Source organism: Fringilla coelebs, assembly GCF_963513975.1.
Source record: "Fringilla coelebs genome assembly, chromosome: 1".
NCBI lineage: Eukaryota > Metazoa > Chordata > Aves > Passeriformes > Fringillidae > Fringilla > Fringilla coelebs.
The window spans coordinates 29,503,691-29,531,652 of record NC_140028.1 but is presented as its reverse complement, the minus strand read 5'-3'; the positions used below and the strand labels follow the sequence as shown (position 1 = coordinate 29,531,652).

Sequence of the window (27,962 nt, the reverse complement as noted above, 5' to 3'; positions counted from 1 at the left end):
AGACAGGTGTTTTGTCCATAGTTTTATTTCACCAGGAAGGTTTATACAGTTCTGCATAAAGGTCATTGTATGCATAGCCTGAAGTACAAAGCTCCCTTTGAAAACTCCAGCACAAAGACACTGCATATTGACAACATTAAACAACAATGTGGGTGGTACAGGGCAAAAAAAAAAAAAATTAAAACAAAACAGTACTCTTTCTATTGGAAAAGCATAATAAAACAAGGCACTTTCAGTAAATAAGTGAAGAACAGAAAAATGCTGTATCAAAGATTCCACAGAACTGACCCAGAGCACTGTAACAAAATTCTGCAGTAATGAACAAGTAAAATACAAAAAGGCACTACATAATCCTCTCCCTGCAACTCCCATTTCTCAACCAATTAGCCAACTGAACTTGGCACAATGGAGTCTTAATTATAAAGTGCATCTCCTGTCTTAATACATTTTGAAAAATAGGCTATACAACATAGGTACCAACATCCCCATGTGTATAATACATTGAAACAAAAATACACTGCGACTAGATTCAATCTAGTTATGAACTGTGCAGGAAAAAATATGGCTTCTTTACAAGTCTTTCAATAGCCTCCATATAGTCTGGAATATTTTTAAACAAACATGAATGCATTAGCAAGGTGGTAAGAGGTAGTGTTCTGAGTAAAAGGCAAATTTACAGATTTTGTTGTTACGTGTTACATGTATATAACAAAAGGTATCCCAGATTTTCAAAGCAGCATTACTGAACAAAAAGTATTACAGCATGCCGTCTTGGGATGAAAATACACAGTGTTTTGGGGGTCTCAGATCAGTTCTTTCAGCAAAAATGACCATTTTACAATGTCCAACTATGATCCCATTGTGTAACTACTTTGCTCTTGGTACTGGAAGTTTTCCTATTGCATTCCATAAAACTTCCAGAGAAACTTTCTTCAACTTTTAGAATTTAAAACCAATGCATTCTCCACTCCTATACACAAATGAGTCCATTTTTACTTCAGCAAGCATTATTTTATGGCTATAAGCAAACACAAATACCAAACAGATGAACACATCAAATGTGTCACAACAGTGGCAATATATGACATATGAGTTAGATGTGTTCCATGATTTACTGTGACACTTTTGTCATTCTGCTAGGAAAGTCAGCCAAATTGTGTATATACACTATCTAAACTTCAGCTGATTTTAGCCCTTATTAAACTTCAATATATTAAATATATAAAGGCTAGATAAAAACTGAAATCAAAGCAGCACTGGATATATTTCTTACATTAATAATTTGTAAGGATTTATGTAAACATTTGATATGTGCATTCTTGCTCTTTGCTGTGAATTCTTCACAGCTCCTCTATGATCCTACCCACAGATAGACCCTTAACATGAACCTTTCCCAGGTAACAGCTGCTGCTGCTCAGCTATTCTTCATCCGTGGTATAGGCCACTTCAGCAACTTCAATTTCTGGGACAGAATTTCCAGCCAAAGAGCCACTCCAGCATGGCTCATGGTTCTCCTTGTCGGAGCTGCAAAGACAGATCAATAAATGGAAACTGGTATGATTTTCTATAGCCATTTTAGGCAGACAATCCCCAAAGCATTGACAAAGCTTTTTTAACTTATCGCTTATTCCAGATCTAAAATTATCTATCCTGAGGGCCTTTATGCAGCAGAGAGGTGCAGTAAAATGCTGAATTTCTCAGCTGTGCAGAATTAATGCAAGACTAAACATTTCAAAACACATATTTTAAGAATAACTAAAACAAATAAAATTATAGTATTTACCAGCTGTCCTCACCCAGGGTACCCTGGTCTGCTTCTACTGCAGAAGACTCCACCTCACCACTGCACTCACTTTCTTCTCCTGACATCTGACGAGTCATTTTTCCTAAAGATAAATCCCTACAACAGATAAGAACAGAGTACCACCAATCCATACAGCAAACATTTGTCACTGAAGAACTGTTTCATTTTAACCCTGGCAGTTTCTGTACAAAGATTGAAAGTAACCTTTCAATCTCACTCCTGCATTTCTTTGACTAGTACAGAGATGGCAGGGCTTGCACTGGATAGCTATTTAAACAGTTTATTTGCTCCAGCTGCTTATTCCTAAACTAAATTCAGTCCTCTAAATTTTTGAGCCACCAAGATGATCAGAGGGATGGAGCACCTTTCCTATGAGGAAAGGCTCAGAGAACTGGGATTGTTCAGCCTGGAAAAGAGAAGGCTTTGGGGTGACCTAATTGCAGCCTTCCAGTACCTGAAGGGAACCTAAAAGAAAGATGCAGAGACTTTTTACAAGAGCCTGTAGTGACAGGACTGTTCCCCAAGGGAGAATGGCTCCAAACTGAAGAAAGGTAGATTTAGATTGGATATTAGGGAAAAGAATATTTATTGTGATGATGCTGAGGCACTGGAATGGGTTGCCCAGAGAAGTTGTGGATGCCCCATCGCTTGAAGTGCTCAAGGCCAGGCTGGATGGAGGTCTGAGCAACCTGGTCTAGTGGAAATTGTCCTTGTTCATGGCAGAGGGTTGGATATTAGATGATCTTTCAGGTCCCTTCCAACCCAGGCCATTTCATCATTTTCTGATTGCATGACAATTTAGTAACTTCACAAAATTCAAGTCCCAGAGAAATGTGTATGACTTAAGGTAAAAAATCACATTAAGACTAAGCCACACACATCTTGCCTAAACACTAGAAGGATTGTAACCAAAATATAGTCAAAAGGAAGACAGGAGGATGACAAGAAGATTTCTTCAACAGTTTCTCAAGTTTCTCACTGTAACTTTACAAAACTACAAACTAAGTTTCAAAGCAATACATTTTTCCATTAGTGATAAAGACAATTTTTTTCTTAATGGCAACACAAGATAATGGTCCAGCTAGCTTAGCTACAAATGGGAATATGGTCATGTAGATTAACCAAAGAAATCCTTTTTTCCAAACCATTTCTCTATGTGGAAAACATACATCAATTTACCATGGAATTAGAAACAAAAGCTTGTGATCCACTTTGTGTTTAAAGTGATACTATTGTATTTCTTTCACTTTTAAAATTGCTCTAACTAGTGTTATTATTTTATTTTAATGCATGCATTTTATGTAAAGTCTTAACACCATTCTGTAACACGACTACCAGCCTATGTTTGAGCCAAATCCAGGAAAAAAAAAAATCATCATCATCCTGCAGGTCTCTCAGGACTTGTCCAGTTGCCGCCTTCTGCCTCACATCCATTGTAGGCACCTGGCCTTTAGAGTTTGTAGGCATAATTCTTGATGGGCCATCAAATAAAAATTCTACTTCAACAAGGCCAAAGACAGACACATTTCTTTTGAGTTCAATTACTATCAGACAAGCTGAAGTTCTTTACTGAAAGAAACTCGTTATCTTGTTTATTTTTATAGCCAGAAGCCACAGAAGTTATTTTTCATCAAGATTTCAGACACTGAAATCTTGATGTGGCTGACTTTCACTAATTTTATATGTCTGGGAAACTAGCAGTGTATTTGAGTATTTAAAAAAATGTAATCTATCTTCAGGGAAAACACTAAAATATCAAGTCCCTTTTTGCTACTCACACCTTTTTATTTTCTGTCACACAGAATTTCCTATCATGTTTTAGCCAAATGCAAGTTGCTTAACTTTTCCTGATTATTTCACTATTTAAGGCAGCAGCATGTCATAACTTTCTTATCAAACAGGGGAAGGATCTTCCAAATGTAATTACTTGCCTTCAGGAGTAAGCAACAAACTGAATATGGTATTCTGATCAGAATTTTCAGTCAGCCACAATAATTGCATTTAAAGTCTTTTCCAAAGGTAGTTGACTAGAACATTTTAAGGTGTGATTTGTTAGTCAACCTGGATATGCTGGACTCAGCAACCCATTCAGTATTAAAATAAAAGTTATTTGAATTTTCTTTTTTATAAATTTCTCCACTGAAACACATGCAGAGGGAATGTTTTTTCATCTGATCTCATATTAGGAAGAGATTCTTTACTGTGAGGGTGGGAGGCACTGGAACAGGTTGCCCAGAGAAGCGCCTGCTCCGTCCCTGAAAGTGTTCAAGGCTAGGATGGGTGGGGCCTTGAACTACCTGGTCTAGCAGAAACTGGATGATCATTAAGGTTCCTAAATAATTCTATGAAGTTCTAATGGGACCATAGGAATTCACTCTTTTTCTAAGGAAATGCTGCAATACTGACTCAGCAGCTCTAAGGGGACACTGGATAGCACAACATCAATTCCTCAGCTCCTGCTACAGAATTTAGCAGACAGGTACTGTTTTCCCTTGGGTTTAAGTGGACAACCTCCCATGCTATTTAAATGCTACCTGCACCATCTCATTCCAAGCAATTCAGAGCAAAATTAAATTATTACAGATATATAACTGCTTGATCACTATGCTCTGTCAAAGCTTTGAGTAAAAACAGAGTTTTATAACTCAAAGCAACTTTCCCACTCATCTCTAGCAGGGCATTTCACATTTTCAACATTTCAAAAGCAGAACAAAATCCTGCTCTATCTTTACAGGACTTAAAGGATTAGGAAATAATGACAGTTACTTTAGAGGGAAAAGATAGGACGAGCTTCTCAGTCATTTGTACTAAATAGCTTTTAGCCAGTATATGAGAAAAAGCTTACTGAAAATATTTCTTTGTATGTGGTTATGTAGGGAAAATGGTTTCCAAGATACAGCTAAAGCTGGTGCTTGTGACTAGACAGAGAAAATGCTTTCATGGAGATAACTTTCTAAAACCCTTAACATTTCTACATACCTAATTCTTCTTTCAACAGCATCGATGTGAAGTTGCTTTTCAGTTAGTAATTTCTTAAGTGATTCAACCTCCCTTTGTTTTTCAAGCAGTTCTTTTTGTAGGCGATAATTTGTTTCCTCCAGAGTTTCACAGAAAGCCTAAAAGACAAATTGAATGCATCTTCAATTTAACTTCAGTGGACTGCCTTTATTGACTTTTCTCTTAGAAATATCAACCTGTAACAGTATTACAGCTGCTTGTTTTCAGACTGATTACCTTAAAAAGCTACGCAAATAAAAAAAAATTCTTATCTTAATAATGCTGCTTTGCTTTGAATGAATTTATTATGCTAAACTGCAATGCAAATACTTTAATCATATCATGTGGGAGAATGGATTGTAAGAGAATGGAGATGGTGCTGTGGGAAACCTCACCCTGATGAGCTGCAGCTGTACTAATTACCAAAGAGTGGAAGAAGGCTTGCCCCTAACAGGTTGCAGCTGTGTCCAACAGGGATGTGTGTTGTAAAAGAGTGGGCTGGCAGGTCATGGAGAGAGGAAGGAGCCAGTGCTGCTGTCTGTGGGAATTCACAGAGGAAAGGTATGAGTTTTACTGTAGGGTAATAAAGTGCTGATGCTTGCCTCCAATTTTGGTGTCAGTCATGAGACCACCATCAATACTGTTTGTCTCAAACAAGGGAGACACCAGAAGAGTAGCTCCTGATTTTGAACCTTTTTGCCTATATGGAACGTAAACTGAACTCCCTGCTTCCTTTTCTCATTTTAAGTTTTGTTTCCACATGACTTGAAAGTCCGTTTCAAAGTATCTATAGATTCCCACGATGCAAGGAATATTTGGATTAAGTACATATTCTTTCCTTACCCAGGAGAAAGACAAAGCTGTGCACTTCTGTACCAAACACCTGCTACAAAGATGAAATCATGACAATCAGAAGACCAGTAAAAAAACATTCTGGAAAAGAGTAATAGGATGCTGTGAACACTAATTACTAAGCCATGACAAATATGCTGGGCTCCTGTGTTGAGCATGGTGTGTTTGTATCACACACCCTGATGGGTCTGTCAGTGAGCAATCACAAAACCCAATGTGAAGAGCCCGTGTCTAATGCAATATCCTCTGAATGCAGGAAGTGACAGAAGAGCTGGCACACAGCCTCCTCATCTATTACTGGAAAGCACAAGTCTTCCAATAGTAATATGCAATTCTGATTTAATAATTTAGATGTGCTCTATAAATAAGAGCCCCACATGGGAGGCTTTCTTGGCTTGATACTACCTGCAAGTAACCACCAACTCAGAGTCTGCTGAATATAAACATTTTATACGATCTCAGCTGAGAACAATGCTGTTAAGATACTGCTTGTCCTGAAGTTTTAAAACAGGCTACAAACATCCTTTGCTTTAACTGAAGCAGACTCAATGATCTTTAAAATGTTAAGTTTTCCTGTAATTATACAATACAAACAAATGAAGAGTTTTCAATTCAATAACCCTGTTTTTTCCATGGAATTTCGGACTCAGATAGCAAATTTATCTTTGTTGACAGGCACTTGAAGACGAGTCATGAGTTAAGCCATAGCTTTATTCATGTCTACTAGAGCCAAGAGCATGTGTCATGCAACTCACTCTTGACACAGCATTTATAGTGATTGCTTTAGCTATCACTGTGGTTAAGCAGTCATCCCATTTCAGCCAAGCCAATTAAGTAAATTTTTCTGCTCTTGGTAAAAATATTCAAGGTTGCTGATACCCTAAGAGAAAATTGGACATAACATCCTTAAGAATATAATTAAGTTTATTATTTCAACCTTTAGATGTATGCACATGGAAATTTTCCTATACACAAAACAGATAAAAATATTGCACAAGTATTGAAAACTGTTTCATTGCTCTGAGAACAGAATAAAGCCTTTGGGAAAAATTAATCTCTATCTGCAGCCTGGGTATGAGCTGTCCAAGCAAACAGGCACTGTTTGAAACTGGGTAAGAAAACATCAGTATGTTCTGAAGGATGCTGCAACAGCAGAAAAGTGAACCAAAGCTGAGAAAGGGAACAGTGTGTAATGAGCTGTCTTGTTCTTTAGAGAGCTGGACACCTGGAGTCTGGAACAGTTTTAATACCCAGGCTGGACTAATTTTTCCTGAAATTCTGAAAGGACAACCAGGAGATAGCTTTGCTTCCTTCTTCAGATCATGAAACAGAGGTGGCTGGGAAAAGATCTGTGGAAACAGCTACCGAGGATATGACCAAAAAAAAAAACCAACAAAAAAAAAAGATTTAGTGAATATTTTGCCTACTTTTCTGTGATTAAACTTCTTGGCCTAATCAGCTTCTAATGGAGCAGGTCCCTGTATCTCTACCCTGGAAAAGATAAATTTGCTTTGGCAAGTCCTTGGAATAACAGAATAGACATTAACCAAATAGAAGATATCCATATTTTCCACTATCAGGAAAACAGAAGATTTTTTTCTGCAATGCTTTGGATGGTAATAGAAAGGCAAAATAGAAGTAAGTTTTGAGATATCTTTAAAAATGAACTCTAGGAATAAGTACATGAACCTCAGTGCTTTTCCTGTATAAGGCAGTTCAGAGAAAGGAAAAAAAAAGCAATAAACAGTAAGGGATGGATATAGATGTTTTTAGTATGCAGGAGTTTAGGATTTCTCCTAACAATCAGAAGCAAGACTAAAAGCATGAGCACAAGCATGGATTTCAGGCTGAGCAGACCTCAAATCTCTTCAGAAAGCTGCTTGGAAGAAAGAATCCATGGGAAAACACCTTGGAGCAAAGAGCAGTCCAGGAGAGCTAGTTGATATTTAAGGATCACCACCTGCAGGGTCAGCAAGTACAGCTTAACAAGCAAAGGGTGCAACTGGCCTGTAGATGAGCAAGAGTCTCCTGAGCTCAGACATAAAAAACAATTCTACTAGGGGTGAAAGCATGGAGAGATGACACAGGAGGAATGTAAGGCTGCTGTCTAATCTTACAGGGACAGGATTATGAAAGTGAAGGACAACCTGGAGCTGAATCTGGCAAGGCATGTGAAAAGAAACAAAAAAGGATTATACAAGTATATCATCAACAAAATAAAGATGGGAAACCATGGACTTGTGTTGATTGGAAAAAACAGCCTTGAGTAATTCCTTCCCTGCAGCCAGAAGGAAGGGGTCAAGACAAACTCACCTGCAGCAGGGGAAGACCAGATCAGGGAGCACTTAAACAAACTGGATATACTCATGTCCACAAGACCTTTTTGCTGGGCTGGTGGCCAGCCACTGGAGCAGGCTGGACAGAAAGTTTGTGAAGTCTCCTCTGTAGAACATTAAAAACCTGACTGGGCACGGACCTGAGCAACCTGCAGTAGCTGACCTTACTTGAGCCAGGAGGACTGGAATAGATGGTCTCAAGAAAGCCCTTCCAACCTCAGTCACTCTATAAATAAGGTGTGGTATCTCTTGGAAAATTTTATGACAGCTGTCTCAACAACTTCACAGAAATGGGTAATAGCTAAAACTACAGCAGCACAGCTGTTTTAATGGCTTGATTAAATTCCAGTGGAAGAATAACACAGATTTCACCACAGCATGCATGACTGAAATTTCAGTGAAGAAGGCACTTGAATTTTTTTAATTATCTGATCAAATAATTATGGTAATTAAAAAAAAATTATCAGCTTAAATATCAGTGATGAAAAGGGATTGTATGGAAATCAAGTATGAGCTTTTGACACACAAAACATACCAAATCTTTCACATGCACATAGTAATGTAACAAGAACCAAGGGAATCCTACTTACACGCAAAGCAAACTGGCAAATATAAATTTAGTTGAATGAGCATCATTTAACATTCATAATTTCCCCAAGACTAACAATACATGTACAATTTGAAAACACAGTTATTCTATAAAGTAAGAAAACTAAGATCATCTGCTCTAGACAACCTTGACACTGCTCTGCATGTCAGTAAAATTTATTTCTAAGAAAACAGACTGAGACACACAGTAATTATTTGTTCAGATGCTCATATGCATGTTGAAAGGCTGCTGTTTACAACACTACTTGACACTGCTTAGTTTTCTGCAAGAACACTAATTTTAGTTGTGAGAATTAACCATTCATTTGCATTCATTACATGAGAAGGCATCCCTTCCCATGACAGGGGTGTGGAAGTAGGTGATCTTTAAGGTTCCTTCCAACCCAAACCATTCCATGATTCTATGATTTTATAGCAAGAAACATTTCCCTGCAAGACCTGAGCTCTAAGGTATAAGGACTGTAACAATGTGCTGAATATAAACTTATAAAATCTCTCCTTATATTCAGTAGGTGCCTAATATAAGTAGTTGCTTTAAAAAACAAATTTCATCCATGGGCAGAAAAGGCAAAAAAGACGACATATATTCTGGGACAGGGATGAAGTACAGCAGTCAGAGATGATCTGTGTGCACCATTTATCAGACTTTGCCCATTCTAGAAAGACATCATTTTGTGAAAGAACAGAAACAGAAGTGCTTTATTCTGCATCATTACACAGATCTTACAATATTCTAATGACACCTGCCTTTTGCATTATATGTTTCTATCCTACTACTTAGCACTTACCCTGCTTTCTTCTAGACTGTCAAAAGGACCCGGAGGATCATCCAGACAAAGAAATTCTCTCACTGCAAGGCTTTACCAAATAAAAGAGAGTGAATTACTGGAAGTACAAAACCAGCAGCAACACTTAAAAATGATCATAAAATGGAGGTATTTATTTAAGTGACACAAAATTAACATCCTCAAATATACTCCCAAGTATTCACAACAATTAACAAATAAATGGTCAACAAACTATTAAGTCTCAGCTGTATGTGTTGACCAGGGACAGTATTTAGAAGGTAACTTATGAGGGTGAATAATCAGTTTTAGAACATGATTTTTCATGATTTAAAAAAAATTTTCATTGAATTTGTTGCTACATGACAATTGGCAAGTTTATCACTTTGGTGTGGAAGAGGGTTGAAAAATTCTCCTGGAGAAAAACAAGTATTATAAAATTAGCATTAGGCAATGGATGAAAAGTATGCTGTTAAAATCCATATGCAGATCCTTTCAGGTAGTATCAGGGGATTTAACCACAAGCACCGAAACATGTTCACCTGCCTCCATTTTGCTAAGATCATAATACATTGACACATACACATTATATAATTTCTATATAAACAGTGTGTATTTTTATATAAATAATAAGTTATAAAATAATAGAAGACAATGCATCATGGATCTACTGCATAGCCATTTCTGAATACACATTTCAAACTAATGCATTCCATTTGGACTTGTGTAACAATTGCCATCCCCCTCTGCGTGTTGTTTTGCAAAGGCCAGAAGAAAGAAGTAGGTGTAATCCTGTGGTTTACTACAGAGTATTTTAAGCATCTGTCTCATTCTGTCTTCCAAATTTAGATTACTTTTCACAGAACTCCTAAACATCTCCAAACAAGTTCCCTTCAGCCACCTTTTTAAGACTTTCCTGCTCAGTTGAATTCATTCTTCTTCAAAGAATCTCAAACCAGAACACTATTCATGATAAATTAGCAAGTAGTAACTCAGGAGCAATGCTGTGCTTGCTTTCACTACTATAAATCTTTAAATCATCTCCTACAATGAGTACACAAAAATGAAAAATGGGAATCTAAACTTAATTTCCTGTTTTTTCTTCCCACCAGGGCCTCATGGAAAAGGTGAAGTCAAAAGGCAGCAATTTTCTGTTTTCCACTCATTCTCTGCATTTGGGGTTTTCACAAAGCACAAACACAAGAAAGGAAATTTTCATCCAGTTACCAACCTAATCAACCAGCTTCAGGTGTGGGCAAGCAAAATAAGGAGAAATTTTTTCAAACACTAATCATTCATTATACTATCACTTTCAGTTTTAAAAATACTCTAAAGAACATTTATCAAAAATACACTGAACATTTACTTTGTTGTTTCTTTACCTAAAACAGGCACCTGATGGCATGAACATTTATTCACAACCTAGCTTTGCTCTGAGAGTCTGCTCTGACGCTGCTCTCCTCTCCATGTGTTACACCTCTTCCTTTCACTTCAGGAATGGAAGATTCTGCCTTTAAAGTACCACAGGGATCTCTTCTGTGCTGTGACAGAGCTCGCTGTACACGTGTGCTGGCTGACATCCCTCTCCAGGGAGGAGCAGTGCCAGCACTAGGGAGGGCAGCAAGGAGCAGTGCAGCCCATGGGATCCCTGACTCCAAGCTGACCGAGTTCCTCCCTTCCAAGCTTCTTATACAGGGTGGAGACAGGACAGCTCTGTCATTTATATAAAGCCAGATTCTGTTGAGCAGGTTAAACTTCTTTCACCCACTTCACCAGTTGTATGAAATTTTCCTGACCACGATTTAACTCTGTGGGTGGATTTCAATTTGATCTTTCACTGAATCTTCAATACAACATAAAACAAGAGAAGAAGTCTATAAAACATAAACAAAAATTTAGCCACCTGCATATATTATCCTCCATTTTATCTTTAAAATACTTTGTGAATCTAGTTTTATTTAAAATAGGTATAAAAAATGAGGTCTCCTATCCCTGAAGGGCAAATTTCCCACTGTCAATACAATACATAAAGTATAAAGAGAAGTAAAACAGACTTCTCTACAAAGCAAAAAGGCTTTTTTGGTGTAGGTCTGACTCAAGCAGTTTGACTTACTTGCAGAACTGGAGAGGTAAATGGTGAGTTTTAAAGGAGAAAACAGGGTGAAATGTTTACCACTGCTCATGTGAGGTACAAGTATTAATTCCCATTAATAGTAAATTTATTCTTTGGTAAGTGGGTAAATATATTAGATGGTCAATTCTCCCTCATTCTATTCACTTCTTGAGGAATTCAGACCTTCCACAGATCCAAACATTAGAACCATATCAACAGGTTATAAAATTTATTTTAAAATTTTGTCTTCATGCAGAGCCCTACACAGACGAAAGTTCTAGAAACCACATTTCAGTTAACCAACTCTTCATTAGCCAAAAGACAAACTGATTCCACAAACATTTTAATTCCTTCTTGTATGTGATAACCAATGCAGTCTAAAAGTTTGAGTTTGGAATTTTTTGCCTTAAACTATGACAAACACAATTTTGTCCAATATGGTCCATCACTAAGATACAAATAAGCCAGATGAAATGCTAAACTAGCCGCAACAATATGAAGCATAAAGACTTCAGACCTATTTAAGCAATTCCATTCCATTCACTAGTGTGTTTCCAGCAGCATAACAAAAGTTACATTTAGGGATGAGATTGATTCTTTTTAGCACACCTATTATTATGTAATTTAATTATTAGGAAGTTTTTAAACTTCTCAGCTGCATACCTCACCCATATAATCATATTTAATAGCTACTTCCACAGAAACTCATAAGTTGGGCCACATTTCTTTTTAACACCATTTAAGCTTTGTCTCTGACATCTCACAACAAAGCTTTGCCACTCAGCATGACATAGTCCAGGATGACTGTGAATCATCAAAATATTAACATTCCTTACTCACCTTCCCTCTCCCCTTTGATGATTTCACAAGCCCTGTTTGCTCACCTAACACAACAGACTAAAGAGAAATCTTCTTGCAGGGAAGTTTTTCTGCAGCTTCATCTGTTCTTGCTTGCTTTCTCTGTACATCTAACAGACACCTCCTTTGAGATGGAACGCTGTGTTTTAGCACTGAACTATGCAGAAGTATAGTTCAGATTCCCAGAGCAATACCTTCTTTTTCCCCTTTTAAGTTCCTCTAATGATTTCAATGAAACTTTTTTTACTATTGCTGAGTACTGAACTGATTCAAAAAACTAGTACTATCATTACCAACAGTTATTTTCCAAGTTGCAAAACCAGCTGAGTTCATAAATTTGTATGTGCGTACTTACTGTCACTTTCTACTTCAAGACACAAAAATTGATGTAAGTCACCCAGTACCTCAGCATCCTTCTACAATAGTTTGTGATCTCATTGTTCATTCCACTCTCCAGATAATTTCAAGATGTTCTGAACATCAGTGTCCACAACTGTGATCTAACATTCCACTGGTACCACCCCTAAATCACCATCAATCCCCTCCCCCCTTGTCTTTTAACTATTTTATACGAGCCCTGTCAAAACTACTCGTTTGTCTCTCCAGAAGACATTATACCATTTTTATTTACCTGCTTACCACTTTGGGTTTGTTTTTTTTTTTTACTACAAGCAGTACCAAAGCCAGACTGATGTACAAATCCGTATTTTCCCAGACGCAGCAGTCGATTGCCTTATAAAAACATGTCAAATGTTCTACTAAAAAGTAAAGTAGCTATGAGCACTGTATGGTCTCACAGTCCCACACCACAGCTTGGCAATTTTAAAATTTTGTTCCTGTAAAAGTCTCGAGGGAATTAGGTTTGCTTTAGAACATTTTTTCTCTTTGTTTTGAATGATGTTTCAGATGATGACAGGTTCTCAGAATCATTCCTCAAAGCATCTCTAGTATAGCAACCTTAAAACCTTTTCTAATTCTGATGCTGGCAAAGGTTTTAAAACTAACTGCTTTGCCTCTAGCAAATTGCTTACTTAAATTCTCTTCTGGTCTGTAATAAAATTATTTTACATTTCATTTGTCAGAATTACATTCTATTAATTTTCTTGCTTGGGAAGAATCACCCACTTTGTACAAAAAAAAGATACTGTTGAGAGAAATCTTTGCCCTTTGCTGGCTTAAACACATTATGTTTTTTAAACTATTAAGACTTTCTTGATTTGTGGTTTACATTTAGTTATGCACAGGAATCTGTAAATTCCTTTCACATCATGATAATCAGAAAAACTGTAGTTTAATACACATTTTAAGAACTAATTGCCTAATAGTGTAGATACTCTCCATTATGAAAGCCTAACACACCTAGTATAAATAAACAATATTATCAATTCTGCATAAAACACAGAAAATTAATGTTTTAGGAATTAACATAGGATTATTCTAACATTTTAAATATTACAGTTCTTAGTTATCCCTGTACAAAATACTGCAGTTCCACTTTTTAATGCTAAGATGGGACTAATTTAAAAGGACACTGAATAATTCACATAATGACCAAATGCACAGCATGAATGCTACTGAAATCCCTCATCACACTGCCCGAAGGTACACTGCTGGAGTCTAAGTGTTTTATAACAGGAGTATGGACACAAAAAAAGCCACAAATGAACAAGCAGAGGTTCATCACCTACCAGTTAGCAATATCTTTGTGAGCTACTAGGTTCTGGAGGAATGCCTGCAACCCCAGCTGTCGATCTTCCAAGAAGTCAGGATTGTAATTATCCTTGAACCAGCGCTTTGGCGGAAGGGCCAACCGAAAGCCTGGAAACATATCTTTTAGCTGAAATTGAAATTAAAGACAAAAAAATTTAAAAATTGAGAAAAATACTAATTTTAAACAGGCACTGACTTTACTCAGATTTTTAAGACATTTCTGACTTCTGTAAAGTTCAAGCACAAGATAAATCTCAAGCAAAAGGAAAATCCAAATTACAAGTTAAATTGTAGACACAGTTCTGTCACCTGCTGCCTTATGCAAGAGTGCTTTGCATTTTTCCTCAAATTTAACACATAAAAATAGGAATGAAAAGCTTTGCTTTTTTATTTAATGTCTGAGTCTGCTATTTAAAGACTTTGAGTCTGCAAACTTAAGAAAACTGAAAACAAAAAGTATTAAATGAATAATAATTTCAGTGGTATCTCTTCTAAAGTACTCAGGGACAATAATTTATATATATATAAAAAAAAAAAAAAAAATATATATATATATATATATAAAAAAAAAACCCATTACAGATCCACAACTCTGCTATTTGTCTTTCTTGGGGGGCTAGAAGAATAAATTACAACACATGCATGAGATATTTCTTGTCAAGAGTAGTTCTTTGTACATCCAGAACAATAAAATTTCAATATGCAAGCGTGGCTCAACCCCTTGTAACATGCAAAACTGCTTTTCTGAGTTACTTAAATAGCAACAGATAGTTGACATCAGAAATACCCAGATATTTTTCTTTGAATTCAGAAATAAAATATACAAGTAAATGAAAGCATAAAATTATATAGCAATGAACCTCTCCAAGAGTGCCAATTATTCTTCTAATATGCATGATAATAAAAAAACTTTAACACTTTGATAAAAAACAATTTTTCAAAGTTATGCTTGACAAAGAAAAATCTGGGAGAGGATTTACAACTAACATGAAAAAGCAAATCAGTTTTATAAAATTTGTATCTCAGCGGCCACAAGAATTGTTTCATCATTTTTTTCTGAATACAGAATCTAGCCAGCTTCTGTCAGAGATGTTCTGTGTACACTGATTATATTAATATGAATGTTGCTGTGATAGAAAATTCTAATGGACAGCTCTTTCCCCAGATTAAGTTTTAGAAAATTTAGAACAGATACTGCACTTCAAATAGAATCTCTTTACACACTTTGAAGGAAGAACAACATTAATAAATCACCTTTAGTTATGTAACTATTGTTTCACAGCATGAGAAGCTTTTTAAACATCACAAATGTTGTTTATTCAAACAGCTCATGATAAATTCTGGTTCTTTATTTACAGAATGGTTTATTGTCAAAGCCTTGCTCTTTATTTCTGAATTTGATTATTTAAGTATGTTTTCCTATAAGTGAATTTCATCTTGGTATTAGACCCTTCTTTATATCTTTAAGTTGGTCCTCCAAAGTTCTTTGATCTCTTACCAAGTTATCATAAATACCATATCTATAAGAATGTATCTGAATAGGACAGAACCCATAGAATGTAACAAAATGAATTCCTGTTAGTTGTACAGAAGACTGCAGATCACCATTGCTGGGAAATGGTTCAACCACCCAGAGTTCTGCTTAATGGTACTTGTCTGGTCACATGGATCACGGAATTTAATTCTAAGGAGAGAATACACCTACCCACAGGTTACTCCTTTTGTGCTTGAAGAAGGTAAGACCCAACTGCTGTCAGTAGACTAATTTTCAACAGCACAGTCCTGGGGTGTTCTTTCTTGAGCACTCCTCAGACGCAGCAGGAAAACCCATGGGTCAGACAGCTTATTCTGGCCGTGATTGCTTGCTGGAATCCAGCACCCTTCCTACTCCCTCCTACATCACATTACATGTCACATGAGTCACAGTCTTGGGGAGAAATGGTGAACTTCTTGGTTGTTAAGAATGGCAAACTTTTTGGTTCTTCATTATGTATTTTCAAGCTATTATTATGTTACTATTTAGTTATTCTTGAATATTTCCTGAATGGTGGTATTTTTAACCTCCTAGGGCTGACACTACTTATAAAAAGTATACTGTCTTACAGAACAAAGACTTAATGGTTTAGATGCATACTGAAAGGTGGAAAGGCTTCAGACAGTGACACAAATTTAAAAACTAGAGATTTTTCCTTTAAACAAAAATACTAATACCTAGAAATAATGGTAAATGCCAAATATTTTTGCCAAACATTTGATGGCAAAGACTAAGGGCTCCATGTGTAAAATTTAAATATTTATTATAATAGATATTTTGGCATTTTGATTTTTCAAACCACTGACAACCACTAAGTCAATGGACGTAAGCCAATTCTTGACCTATACCTGACATAGCTGTTCAAAATGCAAATTGCTTTATGACTTGACTTCCAAAATCTGAGTTGAAATACAAAGATCATTGTCTCAAAAGAAGTCAGGCTTTTGCCAATATCAAGACATTCCTTAATGTAAGATAAACTGATTTAAGACAGGAATTTCTTCAGAAAGAAATCTCTGAATTAATTCACATTCAGCAATTTAGTTTTAGACACCAGTGGTGTTTCAAAGGTAGCCTAGGAGATATTCAAATAGGTCAAACCAAGACCACTGAGAAATGTTTAAGTCCATTTTCAAAATTTCAGCTGAATTTAGCTCTTAGTTGATTAGGCGCACAAATCCAAAGCGATAACCTGTACAAAAAAACCCCCTCACAATGGGTAAAGAAATAAGGTTCATGTAGAAACATGAAAGAACATTTCAGCAGAAAGCATGTTAAACTGGCAATGAAAAGTGCAATTGTTTCTCTGCTTTTGATAGCTGAACACTATTTACCAATCATAAAAACCTGTGCTTTTCTGACAAGCATTTTTTCCTTTCAAGTATTCTGAAAGTATTAAGTTGTTGACCCAGAATTCCTATTCATCTGGTGTTCCCTCCATCTTTAAAGATGTGATATAGTATTTCAGTATTAACTTGGAAGACACTGAAAACAACTGAAGACTGACCAACATACAAAAATATATTTATCTTCATGAAACTTCAGTTTTACGATGAACAAAACCAGAGCTTGTTACACAGAAAAGTACTAAATAACTACTGGATCATTCCTGTAAGAGAATACAAGCCTCTAGCTCTATTTCCATGCAGGGGATAAATATTGAAGAGTTAATTCCTTTATCATATAAAACTAGGAATAAATATAAGTTTGAAGCACACTAACAGCTTCAGATGAAGCTGTTACATCTTCTTTACGTCAGCTGTTTAATGTATCTTTGAAAAAATGAGGAATAATATTTTTCCAGTCATTAATACAGTATGTATTTTATATGCATTAAAACCAGAAAAAAAGAGAAGATGTGACAAAAATATAAGACAAGAAAGAAGTGAGGTAAGATAGCTGAGAATTTACCAGTTTATAATTCCCACCTTGTCATTAAGCCTGGAGAAATCTGTGTACCGTCTGAAAACCACCCAGCTTTCCTCTGGACTTCTTTTCACCAGTATTTTGTATACCTGTGTAGAAAGACAGAAATATCAGAAAAATGTGCAAAACTTCACACTGCATTGTCTGGAAGGCTGAAATGATCCTCTATTTCTTAATAAAACAAAACCTGTGGATTAAAAAAAAAATTAATTAGAGTAAAAGAAATATAAATAACAATAACAATATCAGTACAAAGAGTTTAAATTAATTTCAGAATTTAAGGAATGAGTTCCTGTAATTCCTAAATACATGTAACTATTTCTGTCTGTAATAACCAATGTATTTCGCAGCAGAACAAAAGGCTTGGCTATCAAAACAGTAAGGAAGTGTGTTTCTGTGATCTACTTTAACCTTTGCTAAATTACAGTTTTACTCATTGATCCTGGAGGCCTCGCTATTTTTAAGACGACTGTTAATCATCAGGTGCTGTGTGTGATATGGTTTCAAAATGTCTCATCTGACTTGTTTCACAAGCAGAAATAAAGATGCAAAATAAAATTACATCCTCCATTGCATTTGTCTTGAACATTAGGTTTTGTCTTTCCAGGCAAATATGATTTCACTAGAAAACTGCACCGGAATGATGATACCATCACTGTGTAACTGAAGTAAAGGATACTTTGAATCAGATTTAGCAAGACAACAGCACAGCAGTACCATACTCCTAATTTAAAAGCAAAGGGATAAAGAAACAAAACGATGATGATAATACTACAATTACTTATCAAGAGGATTAATATTCCAATGCCTGAACACAATGAATCTAACAACACAACTTTAACTAGAAAACACTAAACAGCGTCTAATGTCATAACCTTACTCTCTCCAATGTAGGGAAAGACAGGTTCTGCAATTGTACTGGGTTATTTTTCCCAGTCTGTATGTAAAAAATATAACACAAGAAAGAAAAAGATATTTTTAGAATCATAATGATAAATAATCCTTCATTTAACCAAATTCTATTTAAAACATTTTCTAATCTGTTACATACTAAAAATCTTCTCCAGTACTTCATGCTGTCACAGCAGGTTGTCTTAGCTGATAAGTGTATTTTTTTTACTGCAGTCCCAACATGTGATAACCCCCGTGCTAGCCAACTTCTGTACAGGTCTGAGACTGTTTCTAGCAATTTTGTATTCCATAATATATTAAGTTCCAGATAATTACAGAAACTACAGATAACTATGGTGAAAATCAAAAGCAATTTTTCAGCAAGTACTTTGCTTATCTATGTTTTAAACACAATTTCACTTTCAAGACACATCATCTGTGGAAGTCATGGATCGTGACAGAGGAAAAAGCTATTAGCTTTTAAAATTCAAGCTGCAGGACATACTTACAAAACCAGCATTAAAATATAATTTCTCTGCCTTGGATTTTATGTATAAATGCTTATCCAAATATTTTATTACTTTACTGTCATACTAAAAGTATAAGCAGTTTTATTTTCATAAATAAAATTAATAAATAAATATAAAATTGTGAAGACTCTGCTTGTACACAGTAAAACACAGAACAAGAAACTTTGGAATATGCGTGCGAATTTACTAGCTAATCAGTATTCTATTCTTGTATTCTACTCTAAGTTCTGCAAAAGAATTGTTTAAACAGGTATACAAGAAAAAAAGGAATAATTTATAAGTAAACATCAGGTAACTTAAAAAAAAAAGGTCACCAATTACACTGAACTTAACTGCAACAGGGAGTGCAATCAACTTGTGATTAAAGGCCTCAAAATTATGGGCAACCTGAAATAAACATGTTTGGTTTTCCTATCAAAGTTAAAAAGTGGTTGGGTGTTTTTTGGCTTTTAAGGTTTACAATTAATGAGTAAAAACTAGAATATTCCAAAAAAAACCTCTCAGTTCCTTCATACAAGATCTTGGGTAAAAATCACAAATTAATTCAACAAATTCATTTTATTCCACTCAATCATGAATTGCTTTATTCTATAAATAAAAAATCATCAACGAAAATACACCCATACGTTGCAACATTCTCTGGCTGATTCAGCATCTCATTATCATTTCTACTTGGCTTAAAAAAAAAAAGAAAAACAAAAAAGTGCTAATTGAACATTCCAGGACTTCGAATTCACTTAAGACTAAATGTTTACAAGGAGATATTTTTCAGCCTAGGTTTTCTCTCCCATAAGCTTCAGCAACCGTGTACTCTAACATGCACTAAGATTTAACTCTAACATGCACTAATGTTTAACTTAACTCCTGAAGCTTGGACATCATACAGCTTAATCAGATTCTTATTTTTGGAAACTAGGAGATGCAACCAACAGTAAAAAAACTTCAGCAATTGAGTCTCCTCTCTTTTACAAGCGATTTAATTTGCTTTCCACTGTCTTCCGCTGTCTTCTAAATCTCCCTGCAAAAGCAACTCAAATTCTTAGGACTAATTCCTTGCTGGCTTTAATGCACAACAGCAAACTGCATGCAGAACATGCAACTGAAAACAAACAGTTAATTGTGTGGTCTCAGAAACCAACTCAGCAATAGAAGTGAAATCAGGAAGAGCAAAAATGCATCCAAGCATTTTACAATGGAAGAATGTTTCACTTGTACCATGACCTGGCCTTCCACATACAATAATGAGACAAAGTTATCATTGTAAATACAGAAGAACACCTTATAGGCACACTGGATTATGTCTTTGCAATGTCTTCAAGAAAGACAAGAAGGGCAACAAGCTGGTGAAAGCTCTAGAGGCTAAGTCATGTGAGGAATGGCTGAGGAAGCTGGGTACAATTATCCTGGAGAAAAGGAGGCTCCCTACAACCACCTGAAAGGAGGCTGTAGCCAGGTGGGGGTCAGTCTCTTTTCCCACACAAGCAGTGACAGGACAAAAGGAAATGGCTTCAAGCTGCACCAGGGGAGCTTCAGGTTGAACATCAGGAAGAATTCCTCTTTGGAAAAGGTGGTTAAACATTGCAATGAGCTGCTCAGGGAGATGGTGGAGTCACCGTCCCTGGAGGTGCTCAGGAAATGAGTGGATGTGGCACTTTGTGCCATCATCTGGTTGTCAAGGTGATGATCAAACGATGGACTCCATCTTAGAGGTCTTTCCCAAACTAAATGATACTGTGGTATTTGCAGACTAATCCTTGTACATATAACAATATCAACTGTTGTTGTGGTTTTGAAGGTTATTATTTAAAACAATTCTTCTAATCTACCTGTTAAAAAAAATTCTGCTCTTCTCTTATGCTAACATGCACGAAGATGTTAGAAGCTGAAAATCTCAGGAAAAGACAGGGTATCATTCTCAAATAATTAAAAAGTATCATTACTTAACTTTTTGTAATAAGATCTTGATTTCATTAGTATTTTAACTGTCATAAAAATTCTGCACTTCTCTAATCTAAAAGAAAACATAAGGAAAAAAATGCTATTTCTCCTTATCTATTTCTGATTAATATGGTTCATCTTAAGTAACATAATTAATAATTAGTAACAAACAAATAATCAGTCCCACAAGCACTGCTGTATTATCTCAAAGAAATATTTCAACAACAAGCACAAAAACAAATACGGAAGTACATCGATATGTTTATGGCATGCAAAAAAAAAAAAATGAACTGCCTGCTACAGTGCACTTTGAGAAAAATCAATACAAACCAGTTAGGCTGCTGTTCTGGCACAAGATATGGCATAAGCAATTTCCCAGCCTGTTTGCAGAGCAGATCTCCCCTTACTAGAAACTAAACTGGGCAAGAAGGTGAAACCGACATGTTTGCACTTTAGCAGAAATGTTGTAAATTACTTGTAACTACAAAGGGTTAACATCAAGGTTTCTTATCACTCATGTCAAATAGAAGACTGCATTTTACTTAAGTTTAACTCCACAGAACTTACACAAGTTCAATTTCACAAGGAATTGTAGCTGCAAGGAATTCCTGACTTTTCCAGCAGAAATTGATACATGAAACAGAATTAATTTCCTCTATTCTACATACACAATGACAGGAAAGACTGCTTTCTAGTCCTAGTTTTCCCACCTGTATAACAAGAATGGTATTTTCCTGTCAGGAAGTACTTTGAAGCTAAACTGGTAACATCCCTGAACTGCAGGAGTAATTCCTGAAAGACAGTGCAAAGCACATTCAGTTGCTATCTTGTCATTGCAGGATGAACTATACTATGCCCAAAACTTACAGTGAATTTTGCCCTTTCCTCCATCACCTCATAGCCCAGAATAGTAGGTGTGGATGGTCGATCTTCCCAGGTCCTGGAATCTTCATTCTGCTCTATGTCTTCAACAGGCTGAGTACTGTACTCTATGGATGTATCCAGACCTGTAAATTTAGTCCTAACAAGGGGACTGCTACACGCAGATGACGTGGAACCAATCTGGTCAGGCACGCTCATCTTTTTAAAAGTATCAACTGTAGAGTCCTCCAGCTGTCCTTTTGAGGAGCTCGAACTCGTTGAAATGCTCCCGAAGGAAGAACTTCTTTGGTTTCTGTTTGTAAAGCTGGATGATGAACTTCCAATAGGAATAGGAACAGGAACATATGGTGTTGCCATCCTTCATGAAAACAAGCCCTCAGTTTTTGGTCCAGGAATTTAAGCTTCATTCGCTGTGTAAACCATGTTTGCTCTTGTTTTCAGGAACAGTACCTGCAATTAAGGACAGAAAATACTGCTGTCAATTTTAAATCAAAGCAACAGAGCTTTGGGAAAAAAAATCTGTATTAGCTCTGAGATGGTACATCACAATATTGATGGTAAAGCATTTTCACAAAGAATCTTGTGCATATAAAATGGCTTTTAGGTTATATCTCAACCATTTGACAGACAGCTTTACAAGAGTTCTGTCTTCCACAGCTACTAAAATTAAAATGGCAAAGCCATAAAGCAAGATAACAAAAGAGAAAAATTCTTTTGTCCTTTAAGAATTAAGTGTTATTTGGTTTTATCCAAAGAGTCAGCATTTTTTCTGGCATATAAGAAGAAGTAGTTTCAGTGACTGTTTCATCTAAACAGTACAGAAGGTTTTCTCAGAATTGGTTCTGTAAGACATCCACTGCAGACTACGCAAGCCAAACACACAGGCAGCAATATACACGACATGAATCAAAAGACATGACAGTAAACAACTTAGGTGAAAACATATTCGCGTATTACACATTCACTGAAGTATAATGGATCTGTTTTCAATGCAAAATATTTTTTCCAAACAACTCTGTTGTATATAATGCTGCAGACATTTGTCACGATCTAAAATGCGCATTTTCTGGAGTCTGAATTGGAGCAATTAAGTTTTACAAGCATGCACATCAAAAGCAGGGTTGTTACAGCAGGTAGTTTTCCATTCCAGAAGATTAAAATGGGAAAAAAAAAAGTATTTTTTCTTCCAACAAAATCATTTCAAATGATTCTTTTGTATGCATGTGTATACATTTCTGGAAAAAAAGCAAAATAAAATTAAGACAGCAGTATCAAACTGCCAAAAAAGCACCATCTCCTCATTTTAACAAAGTACCCAAAGAAGAGCTCTTACAAGATGCAAATTAAATGCCACCTCTTTGGATTAACAGGATTTGAGCCATGATCCATTTACCCAGGAATAAACTAATCAACCAGGAGGCTGCAGGAAGCTGTGAAATGGGAAGCTGCCAACCTGATTCACATCAGACAATCAATCATCTACTGCAGTAAAACCAAGTAAGATTCCTAATTGTGAGTATGAAGTGATGCTTTCCCTGTCTTGCTCTAAATTAAGCCTGGAGCACAGGAATAAAGACATAAATTTTAAATAAACCAGCATGAAGAAGACTGAAAAATTCTCTTGAACAAATTTCTTAAGTAAAGGAAAAAACAAACTTAGTCATCCTTTTAGCTACATCAGGAAGTCTTCACACACTGTCTGTCAGAAAACTCAGTTAACTTGACCAGGAGAACAATTTCAAACTGACAGTCATTTCTTGGGAACATCTGCTTCACTGTGGAATGAGGCTGGACACTCAGCAGCATCTGAGGGAGCTGAACTCAGTATCATAAACCCCTGCTGACTCACTCAGCTGGTCAGGGATGGGATTTGAAGTATCCAGCAGCTTCTCTTGCAGCACAGTCCTGTGCTTGGCTGTGGGAATGAAACCACGTGTCAGACATCTGACCTGCTTCAGCCTCACTCCGTATGAGAGAAGCAAGTCACACCTGTCTCCGAGACAAGATGTTCTCCTGGAGCTATACCAGATCTAAATCCCTTTTTTCACCCCCAGCTCAGTAAGAAAATTTATTTTCTGCCTCGAACAATAAGCTCTGCAATAATTTTTCTTTAATGCAAGGTATGAAGCATTGCCTGATAAATTTTCTCTAGCAATATTCTCTGAACAATATCTAAATGAAACACTAAAAAAGATAACTACTTTTTCACTTGCCACTTCAGTGACTCTTCCATACTACCAGCACAAGGAATTGAGAGCATGCCTTTAAACAATGTCCCACCCAGCTATGTTATTGGGAGGTATAGGAATAAATTCCTGTAAAATGAACAACCTAAGTGAGTCTAGACTGCAAAAAAATCAAACAATCTATATGTAAAAAGTGATTATCCTCTGTTGCATGAGTGTGAACCTGGAGTGGAAAACAGCCCCTGAGACATGGGTTTATCTGTTGAAGCTAACCTAGGAGTTCATGTAATTTTAAGATGCAAAAAACCTTGTGCTGTTCATCACTTCATGAAAAGAACCAAACCAAGCCTAAAACCCCACAATGACATTTTCACCAGTTACAATAGTTGTGAACTGTCTTTCCTAGAAGAACTTCTTCCTTTAAAGTGAAATGCCAGTCTAGAACTTACTATCTTGAGCTTGTCTACTTACTACACATTACTCTTAACTGCACATGAATTTCTGAGCAGCTGCACCAATTTGGCAAGCAAGAAAACTCAACACAGACCACTCTGAGGACAAAGCCCTTGGTGCTGAGAGGCCAACACCTGCACTGTACGTGCTTCAGCAGCTTTCAGTTCAGACCAGCTCTAATTCGGTACCACTGCCTGGATACTTATTACCAGCTGTTCCACACTAAGCCTGCTCCCAGGGTACATTTTCTGGTTTAGTCTCTTTTGTACTCTGCAAGGCCACCCCAAATTGCGAGTCCCCAATTGAGTATAAAGGTGATGATGACACTGTTTTCTTCTGAAGGCTATTCTTGACTCAATCTGACACAGTAAACATGCCCACAGACAAATAAAAGGGGCTGATGCCACCTGTGTCACACAGATTCCTCTAACTTTAAAAAGTAACAGGAAAGTATTCTCTCAGTAACAGAAATGTCACATCAAGTGAGCAAATAGCACACAGCTTCACTTAACTTGAATATTTTTTGTAAAAAAAGTTGAAAGAAATATACAAAAATATTACCAGATTCACAAACACGTATATTCCTGCATACATACATAAATCCATCTTCAACTGTAGAAGTATCACAGTTTCCTAGTATGCAAAATATTTACAACAGGGTTCAAAATCAAATCAATCTGCACTTTATGAAGGCTACTAAATATTAGAAAAACATACAATGCTCAAACAAGGGTCACAGCCCTAGGAATCCAGCCTTATCTACTAATACAGTTCACTGCCAATTCATGCAATAGAAGGAACTGAGAACAATTTAATAAAAAAAAAAATCCTTTTAGACAAACTATGTCACTCCCTACTTACCTCGGCGCTGCAAGGAGCGTTTGTGTGCTCAGTTTGCTCCCACCCCAGCTGCACAGAACCAGCAGAATCATTGCAGCACACCAACTTTAAGAACAAACTGCTCATGATACCTATGAGATAACCCCAGACTGCACTTTCTTGTCTAGCTATTTACTTGACTTTCTGCAATAAATTTGCTTCCCGTTCAGGAGCTGTATTTTGTTTAGTTTGATTCCCAGGTGTGAGTTAAGGACGAAAGGAGAAGGAAGAGAACATTTGCTGGAAGCGCTGAACTGCAAGATCTGAAACAGGATAGGACAGTCCCGGAACCCGGCCGTCACATGCTACAAGAGGAGCATGACACCAACTTATCCTGGTGTTTACAGCAGCCACCTCCCTTTCTGCGGGAGAGGCAAATAGGCTGTAATAAAACCACTTAAAAAGGGTTTGCCTGCAGCTTGCAGCTATCGCAGTTCCAAACCTTTTTAAACTAATGGCTTGTATATTCAGTGAGAAAGATGTAAGCCACACGATTCCAGGATAATAGATTAGAAACAAAACAATCCGTACTTAACAGTTGTAATTGGATTTAGAAGACTTTTAGCTATGCAATACTATTTGTGATCTAGTTACATACATTCTACCTCTGTTTGGACAACGCACACAAGCTGATCTCTGATGTTTAGGGTTTAAGTGCTACTGAGGAAAGTCAGCTAGAGAACAAGTGGAATATAAAGAAACAACTTTCAAACCTGGGTTTCATGATTTTTAAAATAATCATTTTGTGGTGACTTCAGCCAAGTTACCTAACAACATTTTTTACCTGCTTATGTACTCAAGATGGGGGGGCTATTTATCACACCTTACACACAGAGGAGTAATTGCTGCCCCAAAGAGTCTGTTACGGAACCGGACACAGCTGCGGGCACCTCGCACGCCAAACCCGCGCGTCAGCGAGCGCCGCATCTGCCGCTTCTGAACCCGAGCGGAACCAAACCAGACCGGCCGGCACCGCCGGGGCAGCGCCCGGCCCGGCCCCGCCGCCGAGGGGCCGCGCTCGGGGAGCGCCGCCGCCGCCGCTTTACGTAACTCCAGGGACGGCCCCAAGCCCGTGACACCGGCGAGGCCCCGGGAGCCCTCCCGGTACCTCCGCACGGCTGCGGGAACCGGCCGAAGAGAACACCTGGAGGCGCGGCGAGGCCCCGCCCCGGGGAACGGGGGGTTCCGCACCCGCCGTGCCGCCCGAGCGGGACCGGACCCCGCGGTGCCACCGCCCGCCGCCGCCTCCCCACAGGTGCGCGGGAGCTGCGACAGCTGCGCGGAGGCGGCGGGGGCCGTTCTCGTCCGGCGCGAGGCTCCACTCCCTTCCCCTCCCCCGGCCTTCCCCGCACGGGCCGCCCACTACCTCAGTCTCTCCCTGCCCGCTCCCCTAATTCCCGGTGCTGGCGCTCCCGCCGCCCGCACGGCGGCCCCACTCACCTGCTCCCGCCGCGCCTGCCCCGCTCCGCCGCGCCACCGCCGGGCCCGCCCCGCGCGGGGGGCGGAGCAGGGGGCGGGGCTGCCCAGAACGGCGGGAGGGGCGGGGCCGCGCAGGAACTACGAAGACCGGCGTGCCCCGCTAGCTAACGCAAGCTTCGCTTTCCGGTGCGTGGGCGCGGGGCATTGTGGGGCTTTTAGTTCCGTGTGTGGCGGTGTGGCCCTGCGGGTGCGGCCGTCCCTGAGGGAAGGCGCGCAAGGGCCGGGCGTCTCCGCATTCCCGGGTCCTGGGCATGGGAAAGCCCCCGGCCTCTGCCAAAGGGCACAGGAAAGCCAAAGCCTCTGCGGGGTCTTAACGTGGTTTCACCCAGCTCTGCCATAAAGCTCCGCTGAACCGCAAGTTGCGTGCGCAGCGCAGCGCGACAGGAGTGGCTGTGGAGCGCCGTGTGGAATTTCACCGATCACAGGGATCTGGGAATGTCCTGGGTGATGGGAGGTGGAAAGCACTGTTTGTAAACAGTGGTGAGAATAAATCAGTGCCTCACTATCTCACAGTGACTTAGAGTACGTTAGTAGCAGTATGATGCTGTGGAGAAGACGAACACAGCAAAATTTTTAAATTAAAAAGTGCTCTTCGTGCGTTTTACGTTCTTTATACATAATTTAAGAATGCAATATCTGCTCCCTGAGATCTGTCCTCTGTTCATGGCTCTGGAAAAGACTGCACCTCTTGTTTGTGCAGCACAACTCCTCTGCTTGTTTATCATAAACTCGACACCCTCTGCATGGCACGGGCACACAAACCAGAGCGGGGCGGTGGAAGGGATCCGGGTGGAAGGGATCCGGCTGTGCCTGCAAACACGACAGGCCTGTGTCAGTAAATATTGCCCTGGGGCTAATGTTACCGCCCGAGTGTGCTTCTTTCATTGGGCTTGTATTCTTAGCATATTAGGGACTTTTTTTTTCTGTGCTTAGTGTTTTTTTTTTTTTTTTCTTCCTGCTCTGTCATGTTATTTCAGCAGCACATTGGGCTGTCTGGAATTAATTTTGAACTTAGTGGTTTTTCTGGATGCTAGTCTTTCCGGAAATAGTCTCAGATTTGGCAGGGCGGTTTGTATTCATCGTGAGTAGAGTTAATATATTCAAAAAGCATTTGTGAATGACTAGTTCAGAAACCATGCAATGGGGAACTTTTTTGGATCCAATTATATTTTAAATATGTAGTACTGGGAAGAGGCAATG

The 27,962-nt window shown here is 38.1% G+C and overlaps 1 protein-coding gene across 6 annotated transcripts; it reads right to left on the bottom strand.

Annotated features, from left to right (window-relative positions):
* Positions 1–9: 9 nt before the first annotated feature.
* On the bottom strand, positions 10–26,776 carry SNX16 (sorting nexin 16). 6 transcript variants are annotated; one of them, XM_084210940.1, is made up of 8 exons: positions 26,724–26,776; positions 21,751–22,215; positions 17,527–17,613; positions 14,043–14,191; positions 9,387–9,456; positions 4,784–4,920; positions 1,784–1,900; positions 10–1,524 (listed from the first exon to the last, which is right to left on the bottom strand). In XM_084210940.1, exons 2-8 carry the CDS (start codon positions 22,120–22,122, stop codon positions 1,419–1,421), a joined length of 1,038 nt encoding a protein of 345 aa, XP_084067066.1. In that variant the 5' UTR covers positions 22,123–22,215; positions 26,724–26,776; the 3' UTR covers positions 10–1,418. The 6 variants fall into 6 exon arrangements, with proteins under 6 accessions (XP_084067066.1, XP_084067069.1, XP_084067067.1 ...); XM_084210943.1 differs by lacking the exon at positions 26,724–26,776 and adding an exon at positions 26,650–26,720; XM_084210941.1 differs by lacking the exon at positions 26,724–26,776 and adding an exon at positions 25,266–25,671.
* Between the last annotated feature and the right edge of the window lie 1,186 nt (positions 26,777–27,962).